This window comes from Sminthopsis crassicaudata, chromosome 4 (genome assembly GCF_048593235.1).
Source record: "Sminthopsis crassicaudata isolate SCR6 chromosome 4, ASM4859323v1, whole genome shotgun sequence".
Classification (NCBI taxonomy): domain Eukaryota; kingdom Metazoa; phylum Chordata; class Mammalia; order Dasyuromorphia; family Dasyuridae; genus Sminthopsis; species Sminthopsis crassicaudata.
In genome coordinates this window covers 260198316-260215871 of record NC_133620.1, presented here as the reverse complement: position 1 = coordinate 260215871, position 17556 = coordinate 260198316, and the positions used below count along the sequence as shown (strand labels likewise).

At 32.3% G+C, this 17556-nt stretch overlaps 1 protein-coding gene across 1 annotated transcript in view; it reads left to right on the top strand.

Annotated features, from left to right (window-relative positions):
- The window catches only part of HCRTR2 (hypocretin receptor 2), a 181904-nt gene extending 165295 nt beyond the window's left edge, over window positions 1-16609 (top strand). Inside the window, exons 6-9 of the mRNA XM_074310630.1 lie at window positions 2066-2289; window positions 6995-7116; window positions 13392-13617; window positions 14950-16609. Of these exons, the coding sequence (XP_074166731.1) occupies window positions 2066-2289; window positions 6995-7116; window positions 13392-13617; window positions 14950-15004 (627 nt within the window). The 3' untranslated portion in view covers window positions 15005-16609. The remainder of the gene's footprint in view (window positions 1-2065; window positions 2290-6994; window positions 7117-13391; window positions 13618-14949) is intronic.
- The last annotated feature ends 947 nt before the right edge of the window (window positions 16610-17556 follow it).

Below are 17556 nucleotides of genomic sequence, written 5' to 3'. Positions count from 1 at the left end.
AGTACAAATTATATATCGTTGCTATTGATGTCAATTATTTCAAATGTTAGTGGAAAACCACATGGGATCCTCTATGTGATTATGTATGTTCTAAAGATACTTATGGCCAAATTGTTTTCTAATTAAATTTAGTAAACAATATCCACATAATAACAGAAAGAGATCAGAATAGTTGTAGCACTTTATTTTTTTCAAAAGGTCCCATCTTCAGAATAAGGAGCCCTTACTAATGAAAATGAAAGGATTTGAGTAAAATTGCTATATCTGGCAGCAGATGGCAGTGTTAATCCATGGAAAAATACATTCAGGTTAGGTTTATGATTGTAAATGAGGTTTCATTTTATGCTTATACATTTGACTTGATATACTAGTTCAATAAGTATAATTTATGAAAAATATATGTATAGATAACGTAAGTAAAGTGCTTGACAAACTTTAAGGCATTATATAAAATGTTAGCTAGATAGATATGAGCAAATATATGCACACATGTAGATATATAGGTAAAGATAAATAGCTAGATTGATAGATTGAAGTTAGATAAGCAGATCTTTATGCTGAGCTAATATTTAAATAGTAACTCAGAGTTTATATTGTGCTTTACAAATATTATCTCATTTTATTTCCATGAAAGCCTGGAAAGTAGGTATTATTATGTCTAGTTTACAGATTAGGAAACTGAGGCAGTCAGAATTTTAATGATTTGTTCAGGATCAAATAATAATTAAGTATCTGAAGTCAGATCTGAAATCAGATCTGTCTGACTCCAGACCTAGTATTCTATTCATTAGACAACCTACATGCCTCTAAGAGACAAAGTCTAAATTAGCTACTTTTATTTTTTAAACAAGTAAGCAAAAAAGTGAAACATACACCTGCCCTCCTTCCCCTAAAAAAAGTTTTGAATTTCTTATTTACTTGGGCACAGTTGAGAAATAGACAAAAGTGTGAAGTTCATATTTAATCCCTCATTATCCTCTGCTTCTTTCTAAGAAATTCTTTCTTTCCCACTGTATTGTTTCTATCAAAGGAACTCTACCCTTAGATTCAAGTTAAAGTTTAAAAAAAATCCTATAAAGCCACCAATACTTGAATAGGAAATACTTCTTTTTGTTTTTCCTCTTTCTGAAAAAGTGACATTTTAAATAAAGACCACAGAAGTCCAAGTTAAAGCTGAAGTGAAGATAAAGATTGTAAGGTCTACTCTATACCCTTCAAATCATATTACTTAGATAATGAACACTTAGGTATACAGTGGATAGAGTGCCAAGCCTGGAGTCAGGAAGACTGAATTCACATTTTATCTCAGACATTTAGTAAATCTGTGAATAAGCAAGTAACTTAATCCCATCTGTCCATTTTACAGTGAGCTAAAGAAGAAAATGGCAATCTACTCCAATATCTTTGCAGAGAAAATCCAAATGGGATCACATATCCCCTGAAAATGACTAAATGATATCTTAGAAAACAACACTTCTATTTATCTATTAATCTATTTATCTAAACAATCATGGTATATACTCTGACTAGGTTAAAAAAACAAACAAACAAACAAGCAAACCAAAAAGGACAACATGAAATACTCTTGCCTTTAAAGGCATTACATTCTAAGTCCATGCTGTTGCTTCATCTGAATAAGCAAAAACATTTTGGGGAATATTTTCACTATTTCATCTGTACAAAAATACGTTTATTTTATTTTAGAAAATCCAATTTGTATAGATAACTATTCAGTATGATAATGATAATGAAAATAATAATAATAGCAATTAATATTTAGTTAGTGCTTACTATGTGGTAGGCCAGTGCTAAACACTTTATAATTATTATCTCATTTGGCCTGGGTTCCTGCCACTTAATGTATGACTTTGAGTAAGTCATTGTAAAACTAGGACATTAAACTAAATGGTCTTGGAGGTCCCTTTCATGATTTTAGGCACCTTAATGTAAAAAGTCTAGCCATTCTAGCCCTCCTCACTACTCTCTTTTATATTCATTTCTCCAAAATTGAGGTATTTTCTAAAGCAAACTATTACAATAATAAAAATTCTTCTTCATCTTCCAGATTCCTGGGACCTCTTCAGTGGTTCAGAGAAGATGGAAGCCTCTTTATCCTGCTACCCACACCCGGGGAGGGCCAGGCCAGCAGACTAAATCTCGAATTAGTGCTGTGACTGCAGAAATCAAACAAATTAGAGCTAGGAGGAAAACAGCACGGATGTTAATGGTGGTCCTTTTGGTGTTTGCCATTTGTTATCTCCCAATTAGTATTCTCAACATGTTAAAGAGGTAACTTTGACTGGCAATTCAAATACTAAAGAATATGGAGCTCTTAACAGAAATAAAAGGGTTAGTTTGGATAAAGGGAGAAAAGGGAATGTAGTGGAAAGAATATCAAATGAGAAGACAGCTGAGCCTGAACTCCAGGTCTGCCACTAACTTGCTGTGTGACTTCAGAGAAATCACTTATACATATCCCAGGTTTCTTCATCTGTAACATGAATGCTTTAGAATATATGATTTCTAGCTCTAAATTGTAACTTCTCAGAATCATCTTAGTATTTTGAGAAGCCTCAAGGCAATTGGCAAAGAGATGGTACCATGGATAGAGATTTGGGCCTTGAGTCAAAATGATTTATCTTCTTGAATTCAAATTTGGCCCTAGACAATTATTAGCTGTGTGATTGTGGGCAAGTTCCTTAGATCCTATTTGTCTCACTTTCTCATCTATAAGATGAATTGGGAGAAGTGACAAACCATTCCAATATCTTTGTCATAAAATCTTCATATGGGGTCATGAAGAGCTGGACACAACTGAACAACCACAAGGTATTTGGTTATATAAATAGTATTATCTCCTCAAATTAAAACTCACCTTATACTTCAAGGGTTTGAGATACAGAAATAAGTCAAAATCTGACTTTTATGCCCTCCAAAATAAAATTGTACAATGGCCAACAACAAATTAACTGATGTTTTTGAGAAATTCTTGAAATATACCTTTGTCAATTTATATTCCCTTCTTGATAACAAATAAAATGAGGGCTCTCAAATATTTTAATTAATTGTTAAGCCTTCAAGAAAGCAAGAAAAGATTCAACATGAAAATAGATTTAAAAATCTGAAACTTTATTTTCAATTAGAATAATTTTGTTTCTGTTTCCTTTTCAAATAAGTAGGAATCCAGTCAGGGTTGAGTTTATATGCAAGGATTCTTAAAGCCAGTTCCTTAATTTTTTTTTTTGCTTGCATCTTTTTTGTTTTGTTTTGTTTTTTTTTTTTCTGTGCATTTTGATCATGGTAATTAAATAAAATATCTTTCCTTTACAATACTATGCATTATATGCACTTTTAAAAATTATTTTATGGAGGACTCTACAGGCTTTGAGAAACTACAGAAAGGATCCATACCTACAGAAAGTTAAGAACACTTCAAAGTTATTTCATTGAATTGGAGTGGAATGCTGGCCCTCTCATTGTCTTTAGCAGTGGATTTGAGAATTCTTAAAAAGAACTCAAACCAAGATAGGTTTAGAATATTATATTTATTCAAAAAGCAAAAAAGATTTCACTTTTTAAAAGCAAGTGAATAATTCTTAAATTAATTATTAATAAAGCTCAGCAGACAATTTTGTGGCAAGAGAAAATATAACATTTGCAAGACATCATAATTCAGTTGAAAATCTGGCAAGTAGTATGGTTTGCAGATGGACTTAAGAGGGCAGTGGCATCCGCAAACTGCAAGTTGTAGGCAGCTGTACCTGAGTTTGGTGACCAGCCAAAATTACTGAGTATTATCCTAACTGTTATACCAATCCCCAGGCAATTCTAATCCTGTTTACAATATTCTCAAAGCTAAAGTGAGAGTTGTTGCTCTCACTTTCCCTTGACTCAAAGTCAATATCAGATTCTCCACAGCTGGGGACCCTGGAGAGAGGAAGAGAAAAAGTAAAAAGATCGCTTTGGCTGGAATCAGAGAAGCCAAAGGTGGTATAACCAGCTGCAAGTTCTTCAGCTGTCCTTTGGCTTGAAAATCATTCCTTGGTTTTGATTATTTAATGATGTTTGCAGTAAAAGAGGAGGAGAAAGAAATGAACTCTTATTCAGAATTATCACTTAGCATACATAGTCTTAAAAGATGTGATATGGAGGTGGTAGTACCCTAGAGATAAAGTTTATATAAAACTCTAACAGGAGGAGGTGAAAGTTCCCTAATTCAAATTATCAATTGTGACTTTGAAACACTTTGCCAAGAACACACACACACACACAATAAATAAGAGACTTGTTCTTGTTTTCTTTTGTGTTGCTATCTGCCTTGGAGGCACTCCAATCTGTCTGGCTGTCTGGTCTTACCTCTGCAAATTCATTTACGCATTGTAAGGTGGCTTCCATTTTAAAGGATTTACTCTAATTGAACTAAAATTAATTTTTACTACTCTCTGGCTTTCTCTTCCTGCATGTTAACTCTCTGGATTTTCTACTTCTTAACACTTGTGCCTTTTGTACATTTCAAATACTGGTAATCTTTCTCTTATCCTCTTGATTTTCAGAATCTTCTATTCACTTGGCTGTTTTCCCTCCACCTGAAATCAAAATATGTTATCCTTATCAGATTTTCCATCATCTTGCTCTTTTCTATATTTTTCCTTATTTTTAACTTTTGAAAGTTGTTAAACTTGAACAATTCTCCTTTCTATGTCCATTTACTTAAAAATATGATTTTCCCATTCCCCCCATCCTGCCTCATACACACTTATGTGTTTTAATGCCTGGAAAAAATATCTTTCTGTCTAGCCAGGCAAATTATTATTCTTTCCAAAAGGCTTCAAATCCTACTTCTTCAGTGAAATCTTTTTCTTAACTCTCACTGCTGAAGACAATATTGTATAGTAGGTAGAGCTCTGGGCTTGGAGTCAGCATGACCTGAGATCACATTGCCCCTATTATAGTTACTAGTTGTAGGATCCTTGAAACAAACCACTTATTTCCTTATCTATAAAAGGAAGAAGTTGAACTCAATAGCCTTAAAACTCCTTTTAGCTTTCTAGCTAATCATATGTTTATTGATAATGACATGACACCCCAGATCAATATAGTTAAAGCATGCTTTAAGGAAGGCATATGAAACATTTTTTTGTGTCAAGGATCCCTTTGGTAGTCAGATGAAGCCTATGGACTTTTTTTTCAGGATAATGTTTTTAAATGCATAAAATAAAATATATATGATAATAAAAGAAACAAATTTTATTAAAAAATTTAAAAATTTGTAGACTACAAATTTTGAACTCCTGTTCTACAGTTAATAACATTTATTTCATACTGATGTCTTTGTTTTACTCTACTTTCCTATAGGTAGGTGTGCTAGAGAATAGATATTTGAAAAATCATATTTATTTAAAAGAAAGCTAGGGTAAGGAGCATGATGTTGGAGAAAGAGAAATGAATCCAAAGTCAAAGTGTTTGGTTCATATCCCAGCTCCTATGATTACTATCTATATAGCCATGGTCCTCTGATCCTCAAAGGAGGAAGTTGGTCTCTATAATCTCTAAGGTCCTATGTTTAGATCAGTGATTCCATTATGGACCTCTACTCCCTCATCTATAAAATGAAAGTATTCAATTAGAAAGTCTCTGAGCTCTCTCCCATCTTAGATCTGTGACACAAGAAATTGTTCCCAGGATTACACAACTGATAGAATTGGGAGAGGAGGAGTTAAGGGTGAATTGGAGGGAGGAATGAGGAGATGGAGTAAGACCTCATCTTCAAAATATTAGTATTGCCTGGCTCTTAGAATACATTCATTAAAGAATTATTGATTGGTTGATTAACTTTTACCAGTAATAATAAACTTTTAAAAATACATTATTTTCAAAAATTCTAGTAAAAAGTTTTGCTTATTCAGAGATAAGCCACAAATTGACCAGTCAGATGACAAATATATGGAATTGTCAACCTCTCTGTACTCAACATATCCCAAAATGATTTTTTTCTTTCTCTCCATACTTGGTCTTCATTATAGAAGGAAATGAACAGAAAACATATCAAGTAGCACTGCTGCTTATCCGATACAATAGGATCAAAATCTTGTTTGTTTTTGTTGTTTGTTTTTGTTTGACTCTTTATTGTCCCTTATTGGTCACTTCCAGTCCATTACCAAGCTCAGGCATTTTTTCCTTTCCCAAATCTCTTGCATCTGTCTCTTCCTCTCAATTTTCACTGTTTCAGCCCATTATAGGCTGTTACTACCACAAGACTTCAAATATATCTTCCTAAGTCAAGGAAGAAAAAAAAACAAAAACATGTATTTAGTGCCTACTATGTATGTGCCAGACATTGAAGTAAGCAAATATGATGCAAGATGAAAATATAAAAATTATAGATAGAGTCTTCAACTTCAAGGAACTTACAATCTGTTATGGAGAAACAATACAAAAACAAAGACTGAAAAGTAGAGTTCTAGAATAGGGAAGGGCATGATGCAATACAGGGCAAAGAAGTGCAGTACAAGGTGAAATGAAGAGCTGTTTGAATTTTGTCATAAGACATTTAGGAATAGGATGAATTAAATCAGAGATATTCTATATCTGCATTAGGCTTTCAATCACATTATTTCATAAATCTTTTCATCTCTACCTTTGAATTTACTCAAAATAAAAATAAAAATAGCTAACATTTTTATACCAGGTAATATTTCTGAGTCAGGTACTATGGTAAGGGTTTTATAAATAATATAGCATTTGATCTTCAAAATACTTGTGAATAACAGATGCTATTATTATCCCCATAAAAACAGAAGAGGAAATCAAAACAGATAGAGATAAAATGACTTGCCCAGGGTCACTTAGCTAATAAGTATGACTAAATTTGCATTTGTACACACTTCTTTTAGAATTCAAGTTCTGCTATATATTAATTATAGCTTTCTGTCTTGAAAAACCTTTTTTTTAATCTAATCAAAAATTCTATAACTTTTTCCCTTCCTTTTTGCAGGGTATTTGGGATGTTTGCCTATACAGAAGACAGAGAGACTGTGTATGCCTGGTTTACATTCTCACATTGGCTTGTCTATGCCAACAGTGCTGCAAACCCAATTATTTATAACTTTCTCAGTGGTAAGTTTTCCATTGCTCCACCTATGAAATCCAAATTCTCGCCAGCATGTAGCCTGTAATGAAAAGGAGGTTTTTGAGGCTGGCTCTGAAAAGCCAGACCAATCCAGTTGCCACACAATGAGATCAGTTCATCCTGGCTTCCCTTACTTTGTATTTCCTCCCTAGTGACAGAAAACGCATATTCTATCCAAATTGAAATGCAGTAAATCCTTTTATTTGTAATTTTTTTTCCTGTGGAAGTGGCATAAAATGCCAAAAAGTATAAACTGTGGGAAATTTATCAATTTACATATTGTTTTAATATATTTACTCAGCCTCCCTAATAGCATTGGGTGTAGTAAATACTAATAAATAAAAGCACAATATGTTTGAAGCAAAATGCTAAAGAAATTCAGGAATCTTACCTAAGAGTAAAACCCTGTTATTTACAGAAATATATGTGGCTTTTTACTTGAAAACAAAAAATTCAAGTGTCTGGAAAAAATATATACAGGGTCTCCCACAATTCTTACTACATTTTGTGTGAGGGTGGCAAGGGCTGAAAGTGAGGCAACCAGAGTAAAGTGACATGCCCAAGGTCACACAGCTAGTACATGTCAAGTGTCTGATTTGAAATCAACTCATCCTAACTCCAAGATTAACACTCTGTCCATTGTAAAATGCAGCTGCTCCTTTACTGCAAATTTAAGATAATTTTTAGTTAAATTTAGTAAAGAAATTTGCATAAAGTACTTAGTGGTTAAATTATTCACCATCAGTCATAGAAGCAATGTTTGTCAGAGGTAAAACTTGAACCTGGCTTCCTGACTCCAAAGACATCTAGAGCCATTTAATAAAAAAATGTGAAATAGATTGATTCAAACATATATGAAATTACAATTCAATATAGCTCTACATAGAAATTATATATACTAAATTAAGCTTAAAATTCCAGTTAAGACTTTTGAAACAACCTGTATAATTGCCACAAGATCACTTTTAATATATTTTGCTTCCTTCTCCCATATTTCCAGCAAAAATATTTTGTTTCATTTATATTTCCCTTCACTAGTAGTTCTATTGGACTATCTAACTTGCATGACTTAAAGACAATGACAGGCTCCTATAAAGATTTAATTCAAGAAATTATATACGACCCAAGTATAATATGAATTTCTATTACTTGAAATTAAAAATTAAGCTTAAAAGTCAATAGTTTATATATGGTTACATCTTATATTAATTTAAATTCATTTTAAATATTTTTAAAGTTAATTCATTTATCAAACATTAATAAAATGCCTATAACTTTCTTTGGAGACAGGAAATGCTAGGTTCAAGTCTTTTATCTGACCCTATGTGACCCCATTTGTTGGTTTTTTTTGGCAAAGACATGGGAGCCATTTTCTCCTCTGGCTCAAGTCTTGCCTCTGATAAACATTGTCTCTATTACTGAAGGCAAGATATTTAACTGATAAATTCTTTAGACAAACCTCTAAGACTATAAGTTGTAAAGAAAGGCCAAACTACATTGTAAAGGGAATTCCTACATTTGAAAATTCTCTATGTCTGTGAAATCACAGATCCAGTATTTATTTCCAGGTACTTATCAGTCAATCAATACGCCATAACCTCTGTTATGAGCAGATATCTTAGAAAAGCAACATCATAATTCATGCCCTAAAAGATCTCCCATTCGAATGGGGAGACAGGATGGAGAAAAAAAAAATCTAGAGATATGTATAATGTAAATGGAAGATAAGCTGAGAAGGAAAAGACTAACAATGTATAAGGGAGGTGACCCACAAAGGACTTCTAGAAAAAAATATCGGATTTTAATTTAGTCTTAAAGGAATCCAGTGAAGCCCCCCCCCCAAAAAAAAAAGGTAAGAAGGGAGGCCTTTTCAGGAATGGGGCAACTACCTCAAGTCAATAGTTGGAGGAACAGCAAGGAGACCAGATTCAGTGGATCATCAAAGAGTGGAAGACAGTAAGAAATCTTAGGTAGAAAGGGGTCAGGTTATGAGGGAACCTTAAAAACCAAACAGAGAATGTTGTAATTGATCTTGGAAGTTATAGGGAGAGACTGGTACTTGCTACATGAGGGCATATTATGGGTAGACCTGAGTTTTAAGAAAAATAATTTTTGTAGCCAAGTAGGGGATGGCATGAAGTGAATAGAAACTTCTATTGACCACCAGGTTATTACAATCATTCAGGAGTGACACAGTAAAAGCCAACATCAAAGAACTTGGGTGTACAGAAAAAGGGGCTATACCAGAAATAGTAGGGAGGTAGAAATAAACAATAATTTGGTAAAGGAATGGCTACAGAAATGAAAGAAATGAGCAGAAACTTAAAATTGATGATATAAAATCATAGTATCTTCCTCCTTAAAACATACATACACACATGCACACACACACACACACACACACACACACACACACATACATTTTACTTACATATGTAAAACCATTGCCTGGAATTTGATATCAGATCTGAAGTGGATTAATGGGAATGAAAAACAAAAGAAAGAATATTTTAAGTAAAAATATTTCCAATGCGCTAACATTTAAAGCAAAATTTGATTTTAATAGAATTTGATTTAATTATAATGACAAATTATAATACTTTAATTTTATATTTTAATAGAATTTAATTAATTAATAGAATTTAACAGAAATTTTCATATATACATGTATGTCAAGCTGTTATTTATCCTGATAAGTCATGGATCCAAAGTGAGAAGGGATTTCTAAGGCTGACTGACCCAGACCTATCATTTTATAAATGAATAAACTAAGTCCCATAAAAGTTAAGTGATTTGGCAAAGGTTACAAAAGTAGAAAGCATCAATAAATCATGCAATCAAAAAGCATTTGCTAAACATCTACTTTGTGTTAGCCACTGTGTTAAGTTCTGGGTATACAGAGATAGGGAAAAAAGACCCCCCATTCTCAAGAAGCTCTCTTTGGGGAGATAACATTCAAAAAATTATGTATAATCAAGATATATAGAGGATTAATTCGAGAGAATCAAAAAAAAAAGGGTTATGGGGATGTAAGGAAAGGTTTCTTGTAAAAAGGGGGGTTTTAGCTGGAATTTTAAGATAGGAAGGCCAAAAGAGAGAGAGATGGAGGGAGAGTATTCCCACAATTAAGGATAGACAATGAAATGCTTGGAGTGAGGAGTGTCTTATTCAAGAAATATCTAGGAAGCAGTGTCCTTGAATTACAAAGTATATAGAAAGGAAGAAGTGTAAGTAGACTGAAAAGACGGAGGGAAAGTGTTATGAAAGGCTTATAAACTCCATATCAAAATAAGGTCAAAATGGGTACCTATTTTGGGCATAAAGAATGATACAAATAAATTAGGAGAGTAAGGGATAATTTACCTATCATATCTTTGGAGAAGGGAGGAATTTATAAACAAAGAAGAACAAGAGAACATTATGAAAGGCAAAATGGACAACTTTTATTACATCAAATTAAATTTTTTGCACAAACAAACCTAACAGAAACAAGATTAAAAGGAGAAAAAAAAAGCTGGGAAAAAAATCTTTCCAACCAGTGTTTCTGACAAAGGTCTCATTTCTAAAATATATAAAGAACTGTGTCAAATTTATAAGAATACAAGCCATTCCCAACTGATAAATGGTCAAAGGATATGAACAATTTTCAGATGATGAAATTAAAATCATCTATAATTATATGAAAAAATGCTCTAACTCACTATTGATTAGAAAAATGAAAATTAAAGCAACTCTGAGATACCACTACAAGCTCAAATTGGCTAAGATGACAGGAAAAGATGATAAATGTTGGAGGGGATATGGGAAAATTGGGGCACTAATGCATTGTTGGTGGAGTTATGAAATAATGCAACCATTTTGGAGAACAATTTTGAATCATGTCCAAAGGGCTATAAAACTGTGCATATCCATTGACCCAGTACTGACATTACTAGGCCTGTATGCCAAGGAAATTTTAAAGGAGTGAAAAGGACCCACATGGCAAAAATGTTTTTAGCAACTCTTTTTGTGATAACAAAGAATTGGAAAATGAGTAGATTGGGAAATGGCTGAATAAGTTGGGGCATATGAAGATAATGAAGATACAAATGATGAATAAGATGATTTTAGAAAGGCCTGGAAAGATTTACATGAACTGATTCTGAGTGAAACAAGCAAAAGCAGGAATACATTGTACACAATAACAGCAAGAATGTATGGTGAGCAATTGTGAAAGATTTGGTTCTTCTTAGTGGTTCAGATATACAAACCAATACCAATAGACTATGGACAGAAAATGCCATCTGTATCCAGAAAAAGAACTGAGGAGACTGCATATGCTATGTTCACTTCTTCTTCTTCTTTTTTTTTTTAATCTCTCCCATGTTTTTTCCTTTTTGCTCTGATTTTTCTTTCCTTAAATAATTCATAATGTGTATTGAAAATAAATAAATTTACCAAGAAAAAATGAAAAGCTTATAATTACAGAGCATTCTATAGTTGATCCTACAGGTAATAAGGAGATGCAAGTGTTTATTGAGTAGAGGGGTGAGAGAAATCAGACTAGCACTTTAGAAAGATTATTTTAATAACTAATTGGAGAATAAATGGAGTGGAGTGAACTTTGTGTGAGAGAGACCAATCAATAGGCTAGCTTAATAGTCTCAGTGAGAGGTGCGAATTTAGGGTATAATATTTAGGGCATAATATTAGTGGAAAAGGAGAAAAGGGAGAATATATGAGTGATGTTATGACATTAAAAGTCAACATATCTTCATGTCAGATTTGATATGAGTTGAAACTCAAGGATAAAGTTTAGATTGTGAGCATGTGTGATTGATTGCAAAAATGATGGCACAATTTATAGTAAGGGAAGTTAGGAAGAGAGAAGGGTTTGGAAAGAAAGATTTGTTCAATTTTGGATATACTAAGTTTAAGATATCTTTAAGATATGTAATTCAAAATAACCTATGGGCAATTGGAAGGTCAACAGAGAAGTTAGAGTTAGAAAAGAGAAGAACCAGAGGTGAAATTGAAACATTAGACCTCTGACTCAAAGTACATTCTTTCTGATATATCACCATTTCAAAATTTATGCTATAAAATTTAGGAAAAGTTGAACAATTGATTTTTTTGATGGATATAATTAACCAATCTCTTTTGTTTTACTATCATTATATTGCAGAAAGAAGAGACGTCTAACTAGAGTAACTTGATATATTGAAAATAACACTGAGCTAGACTCTAGAAACTTTGCCTTTGTATAATTGAATAACCTTAAACAACTCATCTAATATTCCAGGGCTTCAGTTTATTTATGGAGAGACTTGACTAGATGAACTCTAAGGTCTTTTCTGAGTCTGACATTCTATAATTATATTATTTATCCTGGAACAATGGCAAAATGACTTTTTCAGATTTTAGCTAATTATTATATATTACACATATACATGTTATATCATACATTATATATTATTGTTATTATATATGCAAAATATTTTATTTTCTATCAAGTTGGAAGATGTGCCTAAGTTCATGTCTATACCTGGCTGGAGGAAGTATATTCAGAAGGAGTTAAGCCTAGAGGAGAAGACACTGTTGGGTGAACCTACTAGGTGAAGCATTGAGGTTTATATTAGGAGTAAGCCAGGGTGGATGATAAGTATTCAGTCAAATTGAATGACATTTTGGAGATTTAAACCAAAAAAAGAAAAAAAATAGCTTTTTAAATATATTTAGTTTTTTCTTGTTACTTCATAATTATTGAGACTTCTTTCTCCATATTTTTGTTCATAAGATATCAATTTCCTTATCTATTAAATAAAGTCATTATGAGAGGTATCTTTAAAAATATTTCCATCAAAGACTTCTAGGTCTATTACATGTATATGTGCATGAAGGGAAAAAAAAACAATTTTATTTACATATATATAACATCTGTGTGTGGTGACTAGAAAGTAGAGATGGAGTCTCTATACAAAAATCAATATCATTCCTTTTTAGTCATTCCTCATATATCTAAATGAAAGTATATATATATATATATATATATATATATATATATATATATATATATATATATATTCACAAATTTAAAAAAAAAACACAGTTTTCAAGATTTTACTAAATTCAATTTCCTTTTCCTGTTTTGATCATACGAACACAATGTTATACTTCAACCTTTATTTGGCTCAAGTCACCTACTTCTATTTACTGTATTCATGTTTTGGTGAAACATATTTGCACATAATTCCTTTTCCTTTCTTTCTAACTAAATTGCCAGGAAAATTTCGAGAGGAATTTAAAGCAGCATTTTCTTGTTGTTGCCTTGGAGTTAACCCTCGCCAGGATGAACGACTTGCCCGGGGACGGACAAGCACAGAGAGCCGGAAATCCTTGACCACCCAATTCAGTAGCTTTGATAATGTATCAAAACTTTCAGAACATGTTGTACTGACGAGCATAAGCACACTCCCAGCAGCAAATGGAGCTGGACCACTTCACAACTGGTAGAATATTTATTTCTACATCAAGGATAGCTTAATAAAAAGTCTATGTGCATTGAAATCTGATCATCCAAAGGTAAAGCAAGAGTATGAGCCCAACATACATGTACAGCTTTCAACTCAGAGTTAACAAAGTTGATTCCTATTTATTTTTCCAGGTTACAGAAAGTTATCTTTTTAATAACAATTAACTTATTTTAAAACCATTGCTAAAAACATTAATGTCAACAATTTTCTTACAAGTTAAAGAGTTATTATTTAATGATATTTCAGATGCAGGATAAATTAAATGTATTTATTTATTCACTTTAAATTGTCTAATACTTTTAATCTCTTACTTTCAAAAGTGAGGATGTTAAGTGATTTATTTCACTTCAGAAAGTATCATTTATCCTATTTAACTTCTTCAGATGTATTTGATAATTTAAAATTAAATTTCAAACACAAGAAATGAGATTTCCAAAGGACTATCTGAATAAAAAATAATTCTATTAAAATAATATGATATCTGACTTAAATTCCTGTCTCTATCACACATAAGGTGGGTGAATATGATGAAGTCATATAACCATTCATCATTCTTTTATCCCTAGGAAGCTATAAGTACAGATGAGAAGCCCAATAATTTTGGTATAGAACATTTCCACATTAACCATTTTCTTCTTCACCAATAAAAACAAAAGTTGCCCCTCAACAACTCTGCCCTGTCTCCTACAAAACAAATAACAACAACAATGAAAGTTGAAATTCAACAGCTGATTTTTATTTTACATAAAAATTGGATATAATTTGTTTTCATTTGCCAATTCATTTCATCATTCATTTTATGAATGCTCTGAGTATTAGAATTTTAGCTGTTGTTTCAAATTTCTCTTGAAATTCCTCTTGGTATCTAACTAGAAAGAGAAAGTGATATTAGATTGTGGAGTTTAGAATCTGAAATAACTAAGAGTTCCTTGTTCTCTAGTTTTTGAAGAACACATCTATTTCTGATAACTTGAAAAAAATCACTCTAATGTTGTATTTGGGAATAAGATACACCCTCTTACTGAGAATTTGTAAAGCAGTTTTTTTTTTATTTAAGTTTGTTTCCAATTTCTACCACATGTTAAATGTTAGCAGATTGAAATATGAGTTTAACATCTGTAAATCAAGTTCTCTCCATATTTTATCTTCTGCTAGTATTTGTGTTCTTTGTATGATTATTAGTACTTACACATATAAGAGTAAGAATTAAGAATAAAAGCAAGAACCTGAACTTCTTTTGTCCTAAATGATAATACATTCTAGTGACTTTTCCATGATCTGTATGAAACAAAGTCTTTTACTATACAGGTATCTACAACAGGGGACACCACCTTCAATCCTGTCAACCTGGTTGGAATCCTGAGGAAAGACACTGAGATGTGAACCAATGTGCTATTTCAACTGTTTTCTCATTCAAATCAATAGCCATTCTTCCAGAGACTGCCATATAAGTGCAATATGGAAAAGATTGGACCAAAACCCCTTTGTGCCACTTTATGGGTAATTTGGCAAAAGATTTCTATAGCTATCAATCCCAAATATTTCCTTTTTATATATTTACTGAGAGACTGAGTTTTGTGGAAGGAGACAGATTTTCAAAAGACTGGCAGAGAACTCACATACAAGAAAATCTGGGAATAGAATTATATACCACAGTACATAGCTCTCAACACATGGATTAAGGAATTCTTCCTACATGACTGAATTTGGTATGATTACCATAACAGGACAAATGGTAAGGAAACAGGTGTCCAGAAACCCTGCCAATCCTATGGAACAAAACAGTCAACTGCTTACATCATTATGTGCTAAACACACAAAATGAGAAGACTTATAAAAGAAAGGAATGTCTTGTCAATGTGTTCTACTTTATACACTGTACATCTTCTTATTCCTCCTTTCTTGCCATAATAATAAAAAAAAGATTGAAAGGAATTTGCCATTGTGTTGGTAAGTGTAGCTAGGTGAATTTTGACCATTTTAGAATTTAGTTGACACTCTTTGTTTCTAAGTTTCTTCCCAAACTGGGATTTAAACATTTTAATTCATTTATTCTTGGCAAAAGATGACTTCCTGTTTCTAAAGTAAATGACTTTTAAAGTCTCCAAGGCTCAGAAGGCTTTTTGGACATTATATAATTTTTTTTAAAAATTGAGCTAATTGTAAAGACATCATAGGTATATCAATTATATTTCATTCGTAATATACTTCATTATTTAAACCTTGGTACAAAAATGAAGCAAAACTTGCTTTCAAAACACAATTGAGATATACTAAAAGGAATTCTTAAATTTCTGAGGCAGGAGAATTAAAAAACCCTACATTTTTAATGAATTTTGTTTTTAACTGGCACTGTTTTCATACAGCTTTGGTGACAAAAATTTCATCATATTTAATATAAGTACCCCAAAATAGTTGTGCTGGGTTCTGTTCCAGTAGAAATTGTCTCTTCATATCAATTTCTATATTTTGGAAAACCTTCAATTCAAGATGACATTTTTTTTTACTTTTTATTCTTTTGTTATTCTTATAATTTCATTCTCAAATAATAGAACCATTGAGTTTAACAACAGCTAGTTTTGAGATAGTGATTCATGGAGTTCCAGAGGAAAAAAGAGACATAGGGGAACATAGAAAGACAGTGAGATGTGGAGGCTATGCTTAACTGGCATGTATGTGTGTGTAGCACATATGTGTATGTATATATCTATATGTGTATGTATGTATATAGCCACAGAAGATACAGAACCAAAACCTTAAAAAAATAGTATCATGGTTTTAAAAACTACTCTTATTAAAAATAAAGAGAAGGGTAGATTAGTCCTACTATCCTCCATGTAATACCAAAAATACTTTTTCCTCATATAGCTTAGGTCATAATAGCTGCTTTTAGTCAATTAATAAATATTAAGCATCAACCATGTGAAAGGCATTAAGATATGCACTAAGGATACAAAAAAAAAAGAAGCACAAAAATAGACTACCATCATTCACAATAGATGTGTAGATGTCATACAAACAAATACAAACGAGGAAAAGACTAGAATTAAGAGGGCTTTGAAAGACTTGAAGTACCTAAAGGAAACCAGGAAAGAGAGGACATGGAATGAAAGAGTATATGACAAGTATTCCAATGACTTCCAAGCATTAAGGTACCCAGTGAAAATGCCCAGAGCCAAGATAGATTGAGTGCCATTGTCACTGAAGCCAAGAGTATGTGATAGAGAGTAAGATATAAGAAAGATTGAAAAGTTAAAAGAAGATAGGTTGAGTGTCTTTGAATTCATTTGTATGTGATCCTGGAGGTGAGGAGTAGCCATTAGAGTTTATTGATGTAGTAAGACTTATGGTTTAGGAAATTTATTTTAGAGATTAAATGGAGATAGATTAGAATGGCGAAAGACTTGAGGCAGGCAGATCCAAGCAGGTTATTGTAATAACTTAACTGTGAGGTGATGAGGGCCTACACTAAAGCAGTAACAATATCAGAGGAAAGAAAGGGATGTATTTGAGAGAGGCTGAAAAGATGAAATCAAAAAGCTTTAGCAACAAATTGGGAGGCAAAAGTGGTGGGGACTTGAGGATCTATAAAGGACTCTATGTTGGAGCTTAAGGAATGAGAGGATGGTATTGCCCTTTACAGTAATAGGAAAGTTCTATTTTGAGGTATGAATGATATATCCCTACATTTTTTGTATCCCACATACACGTTATCATGCTCTGGCACATATTGAACAAAATTAATTTCTAAATTTTAAGTCCTTATTCCTGACCTGGACAATTTCACAAAAGGAAAGCCATTAAAACCAATGGGATTATAACTCAACAATTTTTAATATACATAATTTTAAACTAAAAAATAGATTTAGATCTCTATAATCACATTTCCTAGTTTCCTTAGTGTAGTATAAAAAT